The following is a 17,057-nucleotide window of genomic DNA, read 5'->3' on the forward strand; positions in this document are numbered from 1 at the left end:
GCTCGCGTGTGCATTCCTTGCTTTCACCCCTTGAGAACAAAAATGGCAGGTATGTAGAAATGTTACCAATCATGAAACGCGATCGCGATTGAGAAAACACGAAGTGACAACAGAGAAAAAGCGTATCAACGAACGACAGCGAACGTCTTTTCACTACGGTAGGCACCTCTACCGCATGACCCACATACCCTGAATAAAATACGCGCGACCATGGAGCGGAGGGAGACACTCACAACAGCTTCCGACGTCCCCGCTTAAGTGAAAGCCGGATCTTCCTCCGGCGGCCGGCATTAATTTTCCATGATCTCCCCGCAAAGGATTGAAACGACCTTATTTGCGTGAAGGGCACACCTTCTGGGAATTGGGGAGTTGAGGGTCCCTTCTTCACACGCTTCAGATCCAAGGACCACTGCCTGTCAAACCATGGGTGTCTTCGCTTCCATACTAACGGCTTTCGACGTCCACGCTGGGCGGGTTGTCCTGTTCCACATGACAGCGCCTCTGGTTTCGGTGCATCAATGAGCAGTGTCGGCATTCTCTTCTCCTCCCCCCAGGGTGCAGAGCGTTTCCCGAGGGAAAGGGTGTATGTTGACTGGACTGTGAAGGAAGTGTACTTCGCTTGGGGAAGCAGGCATCGAGAGATATTTCTCCATAACATCTTCCCTAATCACCTAAAATGGACTCCCACCACAGTCGCACCTCGTTCTCCAGAGTTAGAGTGGCAACGAAGCATTACAGCGCACCAATACAGTGTACTATCCGGTGAACAGTGGTTAAGCACGAGTTTGGAGACAATAATGAGGGTAGAGCAACCAGAGGCCGAAGTAAATGGGAGAAGGGAGAAGGCGCTAAGGGGGATGAAAAGCAGGGGGGCGTAAGTGAAAGAGATGTCTCACCATGAACGAAGGTGATACAAATGTAAGTTCTCTGCGAGCACGAACCGGCAAGCCCAATGAAGGGTTAATAATCACATCTGGCAACGAGTATTACGTATGTAAGCCAGGGAACACCGCAAGCAGTGGGTCATCGTGAGTGGGATGCAGTTGGCACATACCAGCTGGTTGCAGGCAAGACACAACCTAGAACATCCGGGGCACATCAGCCGCCCGCAGGAGCAAACGTAACCGCCCCGGCATAAGTGCATTACAGCTCCCTGAAAAAGGCTTTTTTAAAAAAGAAAAAAGAAAGGCAAAAGAAGCGAGAAGTAAACATATAATATAATACAAGCGAAGAATCATACGAGAGCATGTATTTAAACTTCAGGTGCACCGAGCAACTAAAAGTGGCGAATATGAATTTTCTAATTGATAGGTTCGAATAAAAAGAAAGCGAAGCAACACTATTATGGAACCAGACTTCAGTAGTCCAAGCTAATCAAATACTCCGCAATTCTCTTTACTGTCGTGTTGCAGTCTGCCGGATTGACAGCCACATATGTAGCTTCGGTCTTCTGGAGATCCTGCTGCAAGGCTGATGCATCACCAGGGTTGCCGTAAACAGCAATAATAGCAGTTTGTTTGGAAGTGTATATGCAACCCCCTGCGGCTCCTTTCTTAAAGAATATGTACTTCATCTGACCTTCGGATCCTGACTGAAGACCGAAGAACTTGACACCACAGATGGTTACACCGGAACTTTGTACGAGCGAGAAATTCTCCAGACACTTGAGAATGTGTGTTACCTCCTCAGGCTGCGGCACATATGTTCCTCCATACGCCCAGTAACTCCCATCAGCAAGACCAACGATCGCTGCGCTGTGCATGAAACCACTGCCAACAAGGCTGTCGTCGACGTAGGACTGCCACGACATTTATTTCCGGTTAGTAAAACCTTCCCTTAAGTTAGGCAAACTTCACTTTTTGTGGGCTCTCTTTCTTTAATGGAAAAGGTGAATAAGAAACGATAAAACATACACATGTGCTCCGTAGCAAATTCGGTAAGAAGCAAATAATAATAATAATAACGTAATATACACTTGATCACATATTGGGAAGACCCTCTTTCCTCTCAACACGAGGGACCAGCGGGACAGAAAGACATATCCTTCTGGACAAACAAAGTAAAGGTAAGCAACATTTAGAAAAAGATAAATCGTGAACATGAATGAAGCGCTCAAACAGCTTCCCAATAACTTCCAGCAGACAAAAAAGGGAGAAACCTCTGAATGTGGTGGAGTAAAATTAAATACCTACGTACCAAATACATATATATAGGTACATACAACGTAGCAGTCCAAGGATTAAGACAACATAGAAAGCACAAAACAATTAACTGAAGATCTAGCGCGACACATTACCAGCCAAATTTTTGACACGCAACCTAAAGAACCCATTGCTGGATGATAACACCTAAGCCAAGAACAAACGAGATGCATCCCACAACAAGAAATGTGATGCCCATTTCATGATTCTTCTCTCCGAACCACGATCGCGTTGTCAGAACCACGTATTTCTCCCCTTTGAACGAGTAAACGTCAAAATTTTCCACGATTTCTACTCTGTAGTCACCCTGCTCCAAGTCCTTTTCGATGATGCGATACATCTTTGTCACCTCTGACGTATAGCCCAGCGACGCCCAGACTATGAAATCTTCATCTCTTACGGAGGGTATTCGATGCCCAGGCTCGCCGTAGTAATATCCTTCTTTCCTGTAAGGATCATCAGAGGAACTTTTGCCTTTACTCGACCAAATACCCTCATCTTCGGGTTCTTTCGCGCTACGAAACAGTTTAATGTCACCGTTTGAGGCGATGCCGTTTTTCCTGCAAGAATGGCCCACCGAACTCTTGCCATCAGCATCAAATGCAGATCCATCGCAAATTAGTTCAGAATCGTTGAGTGTGCTCGTGGCATTCCCCTTGTACAGCTTAAACGAGTCATTAAATAGGCTCCACGCTATTGACCCACACGGAAAGTACACATTGCCTGTTTCAGCAGCCTTGTGCACCTCGCCAGGATACCTGAACGGCTCGCAGTCCTGAGAAACTGAGCGAGGGTTGTACAGCAGCTGGTTATAGTCCTGTGAGGACCTGTATCTCCGATAATTTTGAAAAAACCCAGTCACACGGTATTGCATGTATACAGGCTGACGAACGGTTTCATTTATTTTAAATGATATTGCCGTCGTTGCGCCCGTGGAGTAATTTGAGCCGTTGAAGGAGAATTTATGTGGATACTTATCCTCAGCATCAACGCGATATGTATACTTATTTACTCCCCCGTAACTCACGCTAACTTCAAGAAGAGAGTCGCTCTCCTTTATGATAAGGACGCCAACGGGTACAAACGCCGCTGAAAGCAGCAGTAAAATCGGTGCGACGATCCAACCTGAATGGTACGGATATACGGTAAACATCCCCTCATCAAGACGTCGGACTATGCCACTTGTGGACATTGCTTAGCTTTCAAGGTAACTGCACAACAGAGATACCACCCCTTCCGCTACTTCCTGTTAACTCTCAAACGAGAAGAAACCCTCTGTGAGAAAAAAGAAAGGGAATACCTAATCAAATGAAAAAACACATTGTGAGAAGACACTTACAATACGTAAACTTCACTGTCAACCGGGGGTCGAATGCCGTTAGTCGGTAATAGCAGTAGTGTACATCCAATCAAATACATATCTTGGCAGTCACAACTAGAAGTGGGTAGGGGGGATCAGCTTTGCTTTGCCTTTACGTAAGTCACAGTGTCTCCTTCAACCACTTTACGTATTATCCCACCGGAGAAGTAGGCTGTTTTTTCGCACCTAGGAAGAATGCCACGTACTATGGGCCTTTGCTTAGTTTTTACACAACGTTCATATATGTCCGTTAAAAAGTTGACAAAATCATTCGTATCCCTTGTTCTGGTCCAGTTGTCAGCCAGCTCAAGCATAGAAACAGCGAAGAATTCAAAAGTCACTCCATTGTTTCCTCTCTCATCATAGGCATAGTCTTCTGATATGGCGGTTGAAGTAGATGTGACTACGCTGACGTCGTCTATATTTAATAAATACGAGTAAAGTTTGTAATGAAAGGCTTTATATCCATCCTCTTTAACAACCTCATGCGCAACGCCGCCTAAACCATTCCAAAGCACCTCTATACGCATCATAACATCAATATTGAGCGAGACCTTACGCCGTAGCTTGTCCACAACATCTGCCGTTAGCATCGAATCGAACATCAGTGAAATCCGCATCCACTTCTTCTCTTCATCGCGAGACTCCGTCAACGCACCTAAGAGCAACTCAACACGTTTGCTTTTTTTATGCCCACCTGAATCCACCATATCATTAACAACAGCGATATAAGGGTGTCGAATACTCGAAAGTGTGCGGTGCGAGAAGCTAAACAACCGCGGACTCCACACAAACACCCTTTCGGCGAGATTTTCAACCGTCCAGCTTTCACTACCTCTCGACCTACCTCTAGCCAGTACAAAGCTCCTCCGTGAAATCATGTACACAGCCCTACGACAATCCGAAGAATAAAAATGCTACAAACGAATATAGCAAAAAAAAAAAGTAATTAAGGTGAATGTTTGAGATAATTTCCCTCTTTTCTCTTTGTTGATACCGGTAGAAGAATGTATATATGTATATATGCACGTGCATCTGGGATATATATATTATCAACAATGGAAACGTCAGAATGCACTAAACAACTGCGGCATACGGAAAACAAAATAGCACGAACAAAAAGTGAATAATCATAAGAATGGAGGTTCTACGGTAGAGCAAAAAGGATTTTGAATCCAAATACCTAACAAGCACACGAAAACCGTTTCGGACCATCATACAAAGTTTCTGCATGCCCATTTTCCCCGTCGTTGTCATCGGTGCCCAAACTCAAACCAGTTTTGGCTACTTTTAAAAAAGCATCAGTCACAAACTCGCCGGTGGAAGCAGACGTCTCAAAATGGAGTAGTTTGTTCTCTAGGGCAAACAAAGAAGCCTCGTTATGTTGAACGGCTCTATTTTTTGACATGTCACTCTTGTTTCCAATCAGCATGACAACTACATCCGGTCCTGCAAGTTGCCGAACGTCGTTCAGCCACTGTGGAACACTTTCATAGGAGGTGCGTTCTGTAATGTCATACACAATGAGGCAGCCAACTGCTCCCCTGTAATAACTTCTTGTAACTGATTTGTATCTTTCTTGACCGGCTGTATCCCATATTTGCAATTTGATCCTACGTCCTGATAACTCAATAATCTTTGATCCAAACTCAACACCAATAGTTTGCGCTCGTTCCTCTGAAAATGTGTCCTCAACAAAGCGGTGTAAAAGAGACGATTTACCTGTGCCGCTATCTCCAACAACAATTAACTTCATTAACTGTTGATATCTCTCTGACATGGTTGAACTACTCCGAGAACTCTAAATGGGTGGAAACAGTGAAAAAGTTAATAAAACGAATGAAATGTTGGTAAGAAAAAAGCAATAACTAACTGCTTCAGATTGTGCTCTCGCCGCGGAACATTCTTTGGTAAGAAAAATCCTTAATGCGGAAAAGGGTTTTGGGGCGCCGGCACTGCGGTCATCAAATTTTATGCAACGCCTTGGCCGATAAACCGTGTCGTCCAGAATGTAAATAGAAACAATGCGGAACAGAAACTTAGAGAATGTATATGAAAACAACTTAATACGCTCGACGTACACAAAAATGAGGTGCAGGCACAGGGGGGAAGGTAAAAAAAAAAAATCAAGTTGCCCCCAAAATGTGTACATTCTCCCACATAACCTCGTTCCTAAACACATACATGGTAGGTCCCTTCTCGTATGTCATAAACGCAATACATGGAACCACGATGCTACGCCGCACTGTACATAATTCCCCATAAATTCCCTCATGAGAGGGCCTTTCTATACCCTTCCGTCTTCCCCTCAGACCAAAGGGCAACACCGTGTTATCGGCGCATTGTGGGAGCAAGAATTTCTAAAAAAAAAAAAATGGAAAGCGCATCTAAATATTGCACGCAAGGTACAGAGTGAAATGGTAACAAAAAGTACTTGCATCCTTCCTCCGAGGGGACAATAGTTGGCATACTGATTACTGTCCGAAAATATAGTAACGCAAAACTTAAATTTGTGTTTGACCCACAAAAAATGTATATATGGTTCGAACGTTTTCTTTGAAACTATCAGCTAAATGCGTCTTTTATTCACCCGCGACCCCCATCACCGAGTGCCATCCCTCTGCACGTACACCGAGGTGGTGGAAACCACACATGCACTGACTCAAAATAGCTAAAGCACTGCCGTGCAGCCGATGCGGACCTTCTGAAAAGAAAAGCAATGTTCGAACAGTCGCAATAAGTAAGTGCTAAATCATACAACGACACTTCGAGGGGGTGGCTTGTCTGCTGCCAGGGCGATGGTACCCGGGCAAGCGACCAAGAAAGCAGGTCAACCAATGCGTCAACGAGCGGTGCCGGACTAAAACAGAGCAACAAGTGGTGGTTTCTAATGAATAATTTTAATGGGCACAAAAAGGAGGGAAGTCGTGCTAACTGACACATCTAGTGAACAAACTAGAACTGTAAACGATTCAAACTTGACAGTAGGTCGCACAGAACATTCAAGAAACATACCCAACCCTCCGCGTATTTCACTGAGAGTGCATTTGCTGTCACATGTGCGAAGATCCCTGCAAAAAGGCCCGTGGCCGCAGACGCCGGGGTGCTGCTCCATCACCGAAGATACGCAAGCAGTGGCGGAAAAAGGGGGTGATACCGCCTGATCAAGTACGTTCTCACAAAACCTGATGTGGACCCCAACCTGGCCACCAGAGGCATTAAAGAAGTGGCGAACCACCTCCCCAATGGCCACGAAAGATGTCCCCCGCGTACCGTTTTCCAAAATATCGTGGAGCCTTTGCCTTCAGGGTAGATGCCGGAAAACAGTCACTCTCGTCCGCCCATCCCGGAAACACACGTATGACCAACCTGCCCTGTCCATAGCGGAAGTGCACACCAAAGTCGGGCGGTGTCCAGTAACCACTGGGTGCGCGCATGTGACCACGTCGCGACCAAAGGCGGCGCCGCCTCAGTTGACAACCCCGCGGGCCCTGGTTGCCTCCCAGCGTTTCAAACAAATGACAGCTGCAGCGCCCTCACCAAACGAGAAGCAGATGTCCGCATCACCCCAAGAGGGGCGCGCACCACTGGACTAATACCCAATTCAGCCCGCACCCGCCAGCTCATGACGGGGGAATCCACCCCCAAAGCGGCATGAGGGCTCAGTGCATCGTCACGAACAAAGCTGAGCATCTCCATGCGTCCAAGTCCTTTCCAATGGGGTGGGCGGACGGTTATCAGTTACTACGGAAAGGGGAGGCGGCAACGACCTTGCGCCCCCTCGGCTGAAAAGGGTGTGTCCGCATTGGCTCCTGTGGCCGAAACCGCCCCTGAGGTCGCACAGCTCCGTTGAAATAACGCAAATTAGGCTACGTGCACATCGCGACGCCGATTTAGACGAGAATAGTTCTTGCAGCCGAAAGAATCGCGTTGGAATACCCCCTCTCTTTTGTGGAGGGGGTATTCCACATTCTAGGGAAACCACACCAGCACAGTGAATAAGCAGACCGCAAAATGACATCTAGATTCCGGAACATCGGAAAAGCGCACTCTTTCAAGCGCTTACGGGCGCCGATACAGGATCAGGGACAATACGGGCGTAACAAACGACCCACGAAGAGGAGAGCATAAGGGGATATCGGCTAAACTAATGCACAACCAAGGGATGCAAATTTACATTTGCCCCTACACACTTACCGCAACTGGAAACAACAAAAAATCGAGCGCAAACGGGCCCCACCGCCAGGAGTGGCCACGACCAGAGAACGTTGGGTAAGAGGCTGAATCTCAAAACTGAATTCAATCACCGATCGCAATTGAATCACAACCGAAACAGGCATCGACGCGAATGCTAAAGTTAATTACTGTGGCCACCGCACGGCATTAGTCGCGTGGGATAAAAGTGACAACATTTTAACGGTAAACCTACGCGTGGGAGCAAAAGAAAATGCCGAAATGTTCTCCGAGAGAAGTGGATGAGGTGAGTAAACCCGTATTATTTTTTTTTAGCGAAAATGGAACCGAACGAGAAAAGGTAACTAAAGGCAACATGCGTGTGCCACATTTCCGGACGTAGGAACTAACAAATCTGAATTATCTTTACCCTGTCTTTCTGCGTTAAATGGAAGAAAAAGAGCGGGAAACTTAATAATTTCAACCTTTGTCGTGGCTATCATATCCATCGTTTGCATCGTTGGGGAAAGGGTATTGTTGGTAAATGCGAGTCCTCAAATATATGGAAGTAAATTTACCGACGATAAGGAAAGTGCTGGAAATGACCTTACCCGGCTCTGGTGCGGAGGCGGTGACAGTTGGGTTGGGTGGGCGTTTTAAAAGCTCACTCTTTGCGATACTTATCTTAGGTGTGATACGAAAACAAGGATTATAATGGTTATTTTATCTTACCTGACAGTGCGTAAAGGCTTGACCATTCCTTCCGCAGGCTCCCAGAAGATAGGGAAAAGGAATGTTAAAAGAGAGGGAAAGGGGGAAAGCTAGCGAAGATACACAAAATTAGAGGTGTGGTTACAGAAACGACCGTCAAATGAAGGAAAACAACACTGGGAGCAGGGATCACAGAACCCGAAAGCTGCGACCTAGTGAATGCGGTGCTTGCAACGAGGCCATCGACCAGTACAGTAGCAGTTGTTAATGCACACCCATTGACAAAGTTAAGAGGACGTGATTCTGGAAATGTGCAGGAAGGGGTTGACAATGACGGCAGAAGCTTCAAGGACGAAACAACCAAGCATGAGGAATTGTGAACCCAAACGGTTTACCCTGGGAGAACCGAAGTTAGCACCAGGCCAATTTATGTACAGTGGCCGTGGTTCCAGGAGAGAATGCTTACTAGGGATGCTTAAGCACCGTATGAAGCGTGCAAAATGCTAGAACAGAGGAGAAGGGACGTTATAATACCAACCCTTCAGCCAAACGAACACGCAACAAAGGCGCATCGTCCCGGCCACTGACCCTATGAGTGCCCTCTGCAAGCTAATGGAAAGGATGATTGTAAGGAACCTGAAGCATCAACTCGACAACTTACTTGAGCCAGAACAGTCAGGGCTCCAAACACTCAACAGCAAATGCTGTGACACAGCTGTTTGGTGAAATATGGTGAAGAAACAAAAAGAAGCGGAGGCATGCAAACTATACAAGAACGTCCGAATCGGCGGATCATGTGTAAATCATCGTGGCACTAAGTCAATGCAAAATATAACCCCACCTAACTGGTTTGGTGGAACACTCCTTATACAGTTAGCAACACATGGCTAGAAACTATTTCCATGACCTGCGGGGCAACGCGGAGGTCAGTTTTTGGATCAGTACCGTTCATAACCACAGTGAACTCCCTCGACCGAAGGCTAAATCGCATTTCCTGGGTCAGACACAGCTTCGTCACGGGTGGCTCAACTGCCATACGCAAAAACGCGAAAAGACTCCTCCCGCAGGCTGCTCTACGTCATGGGGTTGATATTATAGCCGTGCGGGGTTGCAGGCGTTTCACGCAGCTCAGTGGGGAGAAAAAAGAGCCCACAATACGTGCTGAATAGCTTAGTGACCCTCGGACCTTGAGAATCGGCCCCGCCCGCACCAGTGAAGACATCAATACGAAGGCACTGCGCGTCATCACACAATTATGAGTGGGCCTCTCCACAAGCATTGTCGACAGGATGGGGGATGCGTTCACTACTTCGCCGAGGAAAAAACTGACTGGTGGGCAACGAGGTTTCTCTTGGGGTACGAATACTTACGTTGCCTCGTATTAAAAACGTTTAAAACATAAGTGTTCCACAAGGGCCAAGACATAATCGTCCCCAGCAGCTCGGCTGAAACAATGGTGCTTGCGTTGCTTCACTTACTAAACACCATGGGAACTAATACGGGATAATGCACCCTAACATGCAAGATTGGCCGGATACACCACACCCAGTGATAACGTGCACCGATTACGACGGCAGCGTATACACAACTGCCGTTGCCGTGCGACAAACTATAATACAGGTGCCTAAGGAGTGAAGGGAGAAGGCCTGCTGAAACTTAAAGAGGATCAGAGAAACTAGGGGCTGCAGCGCCGCGAAACCGAACAACAAACTTAGCATGGTACACACCCACTTCATATTGCTCGATAGGTTTTGCTTGGTGGATGGGCAGCCGAGAAGCGGGAGAAGAAATTGTAGCGAGGGCGCGGTGGCTCTCGCAGCTGGGCTAACCCATGTAACATAATAATAGGAGAATTAGTGAAACAAATGTCAAAAATAACGACAACGGCAGGAGGTAAACACGGAAGCTCGAGAAAAACGAAAGTCATAACACTCACTAAAGTCATACGATCGATGTCTTTAAAAAATAACAATGCCCCGAGATATGAGCGGTGCATGGAAGGTACGCGGCGATACGCCCCAACACACGAAAGTGTTTGGTACCAAGAAGGAGTGTTCCCTGCGATAACACGTTTGACACAGAGTTAGGCATGCAATCTTTGCACGTTAAAGGTGTAAACGCGTATTCACCGCTGGAAGACCAATGACAAAAAAACAAATATATGCAAATAGCACGTGCACAACTTTAGGGTACGATTTATATATATATGCATATAAATAAGGAAAAAGTTGCCGCCGTATGGAGTAAATCGCGTACGCTCAGGAAAAAAAAAAGAAAGAAAGGAAGGAAGAAAAACAAAAAATCACATATTCCACCGGCGCGACAGTCTGCGGTCACGGGTGAAGGTCGAACGCTTATTGCCACTGCCGAAGGGGTACGCCACACAGTATACAATCTCACATCCCTGAGCGGCGCAGTGACAAAATTATTAGCGAAAACTGGTTTAAAACAAATCACACGCCGTCACCGTAAGCGTTTTCAAAAGTCTGGGGGAAAAGTAATAGCATTCTATTAACTACACTGCCCTACATCGGTAGGCCCCTAAATGGGCTTACCTCACGATTCCTTCCCCTGTCATTAGTTCGTGGAGTAGTTTTCACCGCTGCGCTTCGGGGTTTCCGGATATGAATATCACCGAATCATTTGTCACAGTGCTCCCCGTCATCGTGGCGTCAGTTGCGGCGGGGTGGTCCACGACGGAGCCAATCTTTGCCCCGATAGACCGCATAATCGCCTCACAGTGTTCTTCACCCCACATGGGCAGAGGTTTTCGCGGTATCGACACGTTCCAACGCTCACAAATGGGCATAAGCAGTTTTTGGCGCTGAGATGTGCTGAATGCGCGAAGCACAGCCCGCAAAGAAGCAACAACCCACTGAGCTGATTCACTTAGCTCGGCCACTGTGGAGCCGTGGTCACTGGCGGAAGTGCTAGTCCCGTCCTCCTGCTCGCAACAGGCTTCTCTATCAAAGCGTAGCGGGGCAAAGACACGGCCGGCAACGGCATCCAACTGGTACATCTCCACGGGTTCGGGCACACCGCGGAGCGGAACCAAGCCGAGAGACGTGACACCAAACTCTTGACGCTCAGTTGAGCTAAGCGAAAAGTACGTCCCACGCGTCATCAGCACCTGACCGCCATTTGCCACGCTCTCCGTCCGCGCAGCCATATTTGTTGTCTGGCCGTAGTAGTCGTAACCCTTCGTTACCTCATCGCGTCGGATGTCGCACAATCCGGTGTGGATTCCAACACGTACACGCAGGCCATTCCACAAACGACTGTACACTTCGGAGTCCAGATATGCAGTTGGTGGGTTGTATTCACGGTCCTCTGACCGCCTCTCCCTTTCAGCGTCACGATAAATCTCATCAAACACGCCTGTTCCCCAATCATGATTCAAGAACGATACTTGGAGCTCCCACACGAGCCGCGCGGCCGGGTACGCACCTTTGCAAGCAATCATGAACGAGTCGCCAACGGTTTTCACCTCGTAGCAGTCGTATTTTTCAATCAAGCGGCGGATTACGCGGTGGTGAGCGGCAACGGCATCGGGCATCAGCTCAGGGTGTGCAGCCCATATAGCGGTGCTGCTTTCAATGTCAGTAAAGATGATCGTGACGGGCTCCATCGGCTCCTTCGGCGCACTGGCGTTGTCACGGGTTCTGTTCATCGTAAAGTATAATAAGGCCCCAAGCGCGGCGAGGAGCAACAAGGAGGCGAAGACAGCAATGCCAATGCCAGCGATGGCCGCACCAGTCAATACAATAGCGTCGGGGTCGATGTATTCCATCGATGGTGTTGTGGGATTTTGTAGCAGTGGAACGTCCGATCTCAGTACACGGGCCATCGACCACACGGATATATGCGTGGCTCCATAATTATGGATGCAGTGGTTTCCTTCAATTGGTTTGCCGATATCACAATCATCAGTGTACGGTCCGTACCACATTCCGTCGACAGTAATGAGGCTCTCCTTGAAGAATAAATCCGCCAGTAGTCCAGGGTTCACGTTCTCCATGCGCTCCAAAATTGACTCCATCAACCGTCCGGTGACGAAACCGAGCAACGCCATGGGAGACCACAGTGACCGATCTGGGACGACAGAATTAAGATTATCTACTCGGTCCGTTGGCATTTCGATTTCCGCCCAGTGGGGTAAGTTGGTAGCAAACACGAGGCGATGGGCGGACGCTTTGTTCCTGAATGCCGCTCTCAACTCCTCAAACAGCAACGCTAATTCAGAGAAGATCAAAAACACCCGACTCTCCTCAAAAGTCTCGAGGTGCTCCGCGATCGTCCCCACATCAGACTTGGTGAGGCCGATGACCATTACATCTCCCTCCGTCGGAAGGTAGTCGCCCAATTCATCATCATCATCAAGGATGTCTGCGGGGCTCAAAGGGGCATCAAACGTTAGAAGCGTCTTTCTCAGCAGCTTTGAAATTTCGGAAGCCTCCTTGCTCCGTATGATGGCTTTGACACTCGGGGGCGGATTGCTGTAAAGGTACTCTGCAAGCACATAAAGTTGCTGTTCCATCGTGGGAGAGAGGTAAATAACATTTTTCCTCGGCTTAGTTAGACGGGGAGTAGTTGTTATCGGATCGAAGAAAGTCATACCCTCTATTTCGAGCATGTCGTCGCTGACGACACCAAACACAGCCGACACAATCCTGACACTGAGCAGCTGCTGCAGAATACTGGCGGCGGCGTCTGATGTCGCAAGGAAAGAGTGTAAAAACAGTCTGTCATGCACGGTGAGGTGCCCGTTCCCCACACTAGCAGATGCGCCAACGTCCCAATCCACGTTTGCTCTTAGCGCAACGTCATCGTCCTGCATAAGCAGAAGAAGAGCATTTAAAGGCGCATTAAGTTGCAAAGATTCCCTCGAGCACCGCGACATACCTAAAGTCACATAACCCGCAGTCACTGGCCTTAGCAGGGTCTTACTAACCATTTCCTTCATGTAAACCATACTTCCACCCTGGTTGCAGCGGCAGACAGCACCCTGCCGAATTGCCTCCTCCCCACATTCGTTGCCGTAATCACCGATCACGAGGTCATCTACTACGTAACGACGTTGATAATATAAGGATTCCATAAAAGCTGTGCGGTTGCTCACAACCCTACTGTTGCCCAGTGCCGCAGAAATGACCTCACCAGTCATCCAACCAAGCATCATCATCTCTCCCCCAGTATCATTGGAGAGGCCTCCCGCCCCTGCGTCCTCACTCCCCTCCTCCTCGTTTCCTAGATACCTTTTTGTTTCATCGATAAACCGTTGTACCGCCTTGTACTCTGTGTCGCATGCCAGAGGATTCGTCCCTGAGAAGATCACCTGTCCAGTCCTAAACTCAGCGCCCGTCGCCTCCAATGCTTCGCACCATGTCTTCAGCAAAAAGCTCTGTAACCCTGACTGCGCAAGCAAATGTGAGCGCGATGTCCGATTGTCCTCTGCTACCCGCATGACAAACCATCTACTATCGCGGCCGCGCGGACCAAGCAACAGTATCGCCTGTGGAAGTGCAGCGGCGAATTGCTCCCATTCCGAGTCCAAAGAGACCTTATTACCTGCAGAAGAGAAGCCACTTTCTGGGGCGAACACGCAACTTATGTTGTGACCCATCCTCATCATCAGCTTCTCCACGAACTCAAATGATTTCCTGCTGAACGACGTATCTTTCACGTACATCACGCCTACCCGCTGAAGACCCAACACACCAACAGCGTAGCGAACGAGAGCCATCAGCTCGGCATCCGGCCCAACAGTCAAGTAGTAGAGATGAGGATCCCAGCCGTAGCCCTCACTTGAAGTGGCAATAGGGGTAAAGGCGACTAACTCATGCTCTTCCATCGCACCTTTAAATATTTGGATGTTATCGTCGCCCAGCGGACCAAGAACAAGCAATAGTTTGCCTACACTCTGCTGAGCACCCTGCTCGATTGCGACATCTATTGGAGAGTTAGGTGCTGCAGGACGAATAAACTCAACTTTCACTTGCCCCTTGAGCTCCAAACGGCGCGCCATTAATGAAACGTTAAGTCCTTTATCAAATAAAACGGCGTCCTCCACGGGAAATTCAGTGGTGTACATGAGAGATAGGACGTTCACTTGCGTGACCTCCCCATTACCGACAGGCAACGTTAGCGCCAGTAGCAGCAGCAATGGTGCCGTGGCGACAATGGAATTTCGGCGAAGGGCACTGTCACTGGATATAAGACACGAAGCCTTCGTGGTGGTCATCTCCCCGCAAGTATAAATAGCACCACTCGGAAACTCTTTCACTGAGGTACTTTTGTAATCGTTTTCGTTGTTGCCTACGTGTATGTCCTTCAGAAAACAGGTTTGAAACGGAGAGCAGATTACGAACTGAGAGACAAAGCGGTGTTAGGAATGATAAAGCAAAATTTTCCTGTGGCAGTGCGCCGATCGACTGAAGAGGACCGAAGCTCAGGCATCGGTTCATGCTGCGATGCGGAGTCCCGTGTGGGGGCCGCAGCGAGTTAATTACAAAAAGACGGGAGTCCAACACGATTTGCGGCATCTCATTCCTGCTGTCACATGGGAGGGATGACACCACAGGCTACACAAAAGCAAGCATCACGTCCAGTAGGAATACCAAAAGACGAATAAGGCCCCTTATACTGTCACCTACTGAGTCGCGACCTGGAGAATATAGTTTGGTTGAGAAATGAGCCCCCGCTCCCAACTGAATACTTCTGTGGTCTTCGTGACTGAGTCGCTCATCCCCAGTTTTCGGCATCGCATATTTAGTGTTGTTACGTTACATACAATCCCCATCTCATAAAAGTGGCAACACGAATCCACACGCCGTTTCCTCCCACACACGCGCGCAACACCGAATTGCTGGTTCAGACTCTGCTGTTTCGGTGTGTTTGGAAGTAAGTGGACGTAGCTCGCACGAAGTCAAGATACTCCATTGAATCCTGTAGAAAGCATCTTGTCGCGGCCACTCCAGTTTGTCATAACAGTTCTAATTTCGGCAGTTAGCGCGTGAAGAAATAGGAATCAGCCCCATGACTACCGAGCGAAAGGATAGCTACCACCTCATGAAGGCGAGGCAACCCCCGTTCCAGAACGTGTGGTATAAGCCTGCATGAAGTGCAGAAAGTAAGCCCCAGTGGCTCCAGGGAGCACACCGTCCCTTGGTTAGAAGGTCACAAGAAATTACGCACACTCAAATTTTCTTGGCCCATTACCTCCATCTGCGCATGGAGAACGCGCGCTATTCCCTCTTCAATCGCCATCCGAGCTCCAACACCTCCCCATGCTGATCAAAGGGATGAGTGACAATGACATCTGAGACAGAGGAATGTACCCTCAAATGTTATATGAAGCTAGACACCTAACGGATGACAAAATATGTGCAGAGGTAACGTAAGAAAGACCGCTCGCATAGGCTCCCGGAGCATGGGTAGGATTGTCAGAGTTGATGTGATCCAAATAAATTTCCAATGATGATGCCCCAACGAAATAATCCAGGAAGGTGGCCGTTGGCTGGCACAGCCCACGCGTCAAAGGCTCCTCCCCGTGGAAAATAACCAGCTTGCGCAGATACAGTACAGCACAGTGGCACCCGTACACGCGCTTCTTTACTCCAATACCCAGTGCTTAGTTCCTAAACACTCAGTTGGTGAAAGGGGAAGATCATACACACGTATCGAAGGGGTATTTAAATTATTACTAGACTTCGCACCGCTAAAAAGGATGGACAAAAGAGTCTGCGCACTCACCTTTACGCAATCGTGAATCAAGGTGGTGCGCCCTGGAAACGGTAATATCGAAATGTCAGCTCAAATAAAAAGCAACGGCCACTGTACCCACTATGCGAAGAAGATCATCCCTTCGCAAGCAAGGTGGAATCATCCTACAAGAGCGTTCCGCCCAATAAAGGGGTTCCGTCTTTGCCCTCATAACGTCAAAATTCTTGTATAATCGGACAACCGGACTCGGCAGGGGAAAACAATCATCGACACCTAGTTTGCGAGCGCTTCATGCCCATGTCAGGCTCTTCGGGTCACTCACTCCGTAGATCTAACCTAATGGAAGATACCATTGCGGCCAGTTCACACAGCGCGGCAGCCGCCCCCCCCCCCTATACACACACTCCACTACGTTAGGACGTATCATTAGGCGACAGGACAATGCTAAGAAAAATCGTGAAACGCATCTCCTCCCAAGAAAGGTGAACCATCTCTTTTCCCACCGATCGACCACGTTTGACAACATATCAAGCGGTCGAGCGGAGGAAGGTCGTTGTCTGCTCACCTATTCCGAACACTTCCGCACCCACTTCTCTCGTTTGTGGCACTACGGAAAACGATTTGACACGACTCTAATAATTGTTCCCTACTCGTTTCGATAGCTACGGGATAGCCAAACAGCTCACCACCGAAGGGAGGATGGTCAACATACATTATTATGATCCCCTTCCTTCGTGAATGAAGTCAGCTACACTACGGAAAGCAGCTTCCACCGACCAATACGTGAAGCCACAGCTTGGCCGCAACCCCCGTTTCCAGCTCCCAGAGGCCCACTTACGTTGTCGTGCCTTTACAGAACGTACAATACAATGTTTTTCGTTTTTTTTTTT

General features: G+C 48.2%; 6 protein-coding genes across 6 annotated transcripts; all 6 read right to left on the reverse strand.

The window, feature by feature from the left end:
* Positions 1–229: 229 nt before the first annotated feature.
* Positions 230–658, reverse strand: TEOVI_000714300 (uncharacterized protein; the record flags this gene model as incomplete). The annotated part of the gene is made up of 1 exon (XM_067221617.1): positions 230–658. One exon carries the CDS (start codon positions 656–658, stop codon positions 230–232), a length of 429 nt encoding a protein of 142 aa, XP_067077718.1.
* A 699-nt stretch (positions 659–1,357) lies between these two features.
* On the reverse strand, positions 1,358–1,810 carry TEOVI_000714400 (profilin; the record flags this gene model as incomplete). The annotated part of the gene is made up of 1 exon (XM_067221618.1): positions 1,358–1,810. One exon carries the CDS (start codon positions 1,808–1,810, stop codon positions 1,358–1,360), a length of 453 nt encoding a protein of 150 aa, XP_067077719.1.
* A 509-nt stretch (positions 1,811–2,319) lies between these two features.
* TEOVI_000714500 (LEM3 (ligand-effect modulator 3) family / CDC50 family, putative) lies at positions 2,320–3,393 on the reverse strand (the record flags this gene model as incomplete). Its single annotated transcript, XM_067221619.1, has 1 exon — positions 2,320–3,393. The coding sequence occupies one exon, from the start codon at positions 3,391–3,393 to the stop codon at positions 2,320–2,322; it is 1,074 nt and encodes a 357-aa protein (XP_067077720.1).
* A 263-nt stretch (positions 3,394–3,656) lies between these two features.
* TEOVI_000714600 (uncharacterized protein) lies at positions 3,657–4,442 on the reverse strand (the record flags this gene model as incomplete). Its single annotated transcript, XM_067221620.1, has 1 exon — positions 3,657–4,442. The coding sequence occupies one exon, from the start codon at positions 4,440–4,442 to the stop codon at positions 3,657–3,659; it is 786 nt and encodes a 261-aa protein (XP_067077721.1).
* A 302-nt stretch (positions 4,443–4,744) lies between these two features.
* On the reverse strand, positions 4,745–5,341 carry TEOVI_000714700 (Ras-related protein Rab4; the record flags this gene model as incomplete). The annotated part of the gene is made up of 1 exon (XM_067221621.1): positions 4,745–5,341. One exon carries the CDS (start codon positions 5,339–5,341, stop codon positions 4,745–4,747), a length of 597 nt encoding a protein of 198 aa, XP_067077722.1.
* Positions 5,342–11,041: 5,700 nt separating this feature from the next.
* TEOVI_000714800 (Adenylate and Guanylate cyclase catalytic domain containing protein, putative) lies at positions 11,042–14,686 on the reverse strand (the record flags this gene model as incomplete). The annotated part of the gene is made up of 1 exon (XM_067221622.1): positions 11,042–14,686. One exon carries the CDS (start codon positions 14,684–14,686, stop codon positions 11,042–11,044), a length of 3,645 nt encoding a protein of 1,214 aa, XP_067077723.1.
* Between the last annotated feature and the right edge of the window lie 2,371 nt (positions 14,687–17,057).

The sequence above is a fragment of the Trypanosoma equiperdum genome, assembly GCF_001457755.1.
Source record: "Trypanosoma equiperdum strain OVI genome assembly, contig: ctg_1474, whole genome shotgun sequence".
Lineage (NCBI taxonomy): Eukaryota > Euglenozoa > Kinetoplastea > Trypanosomatida > Trypanosomatidae > Trypanosoma > Trypanosoma equiperdum.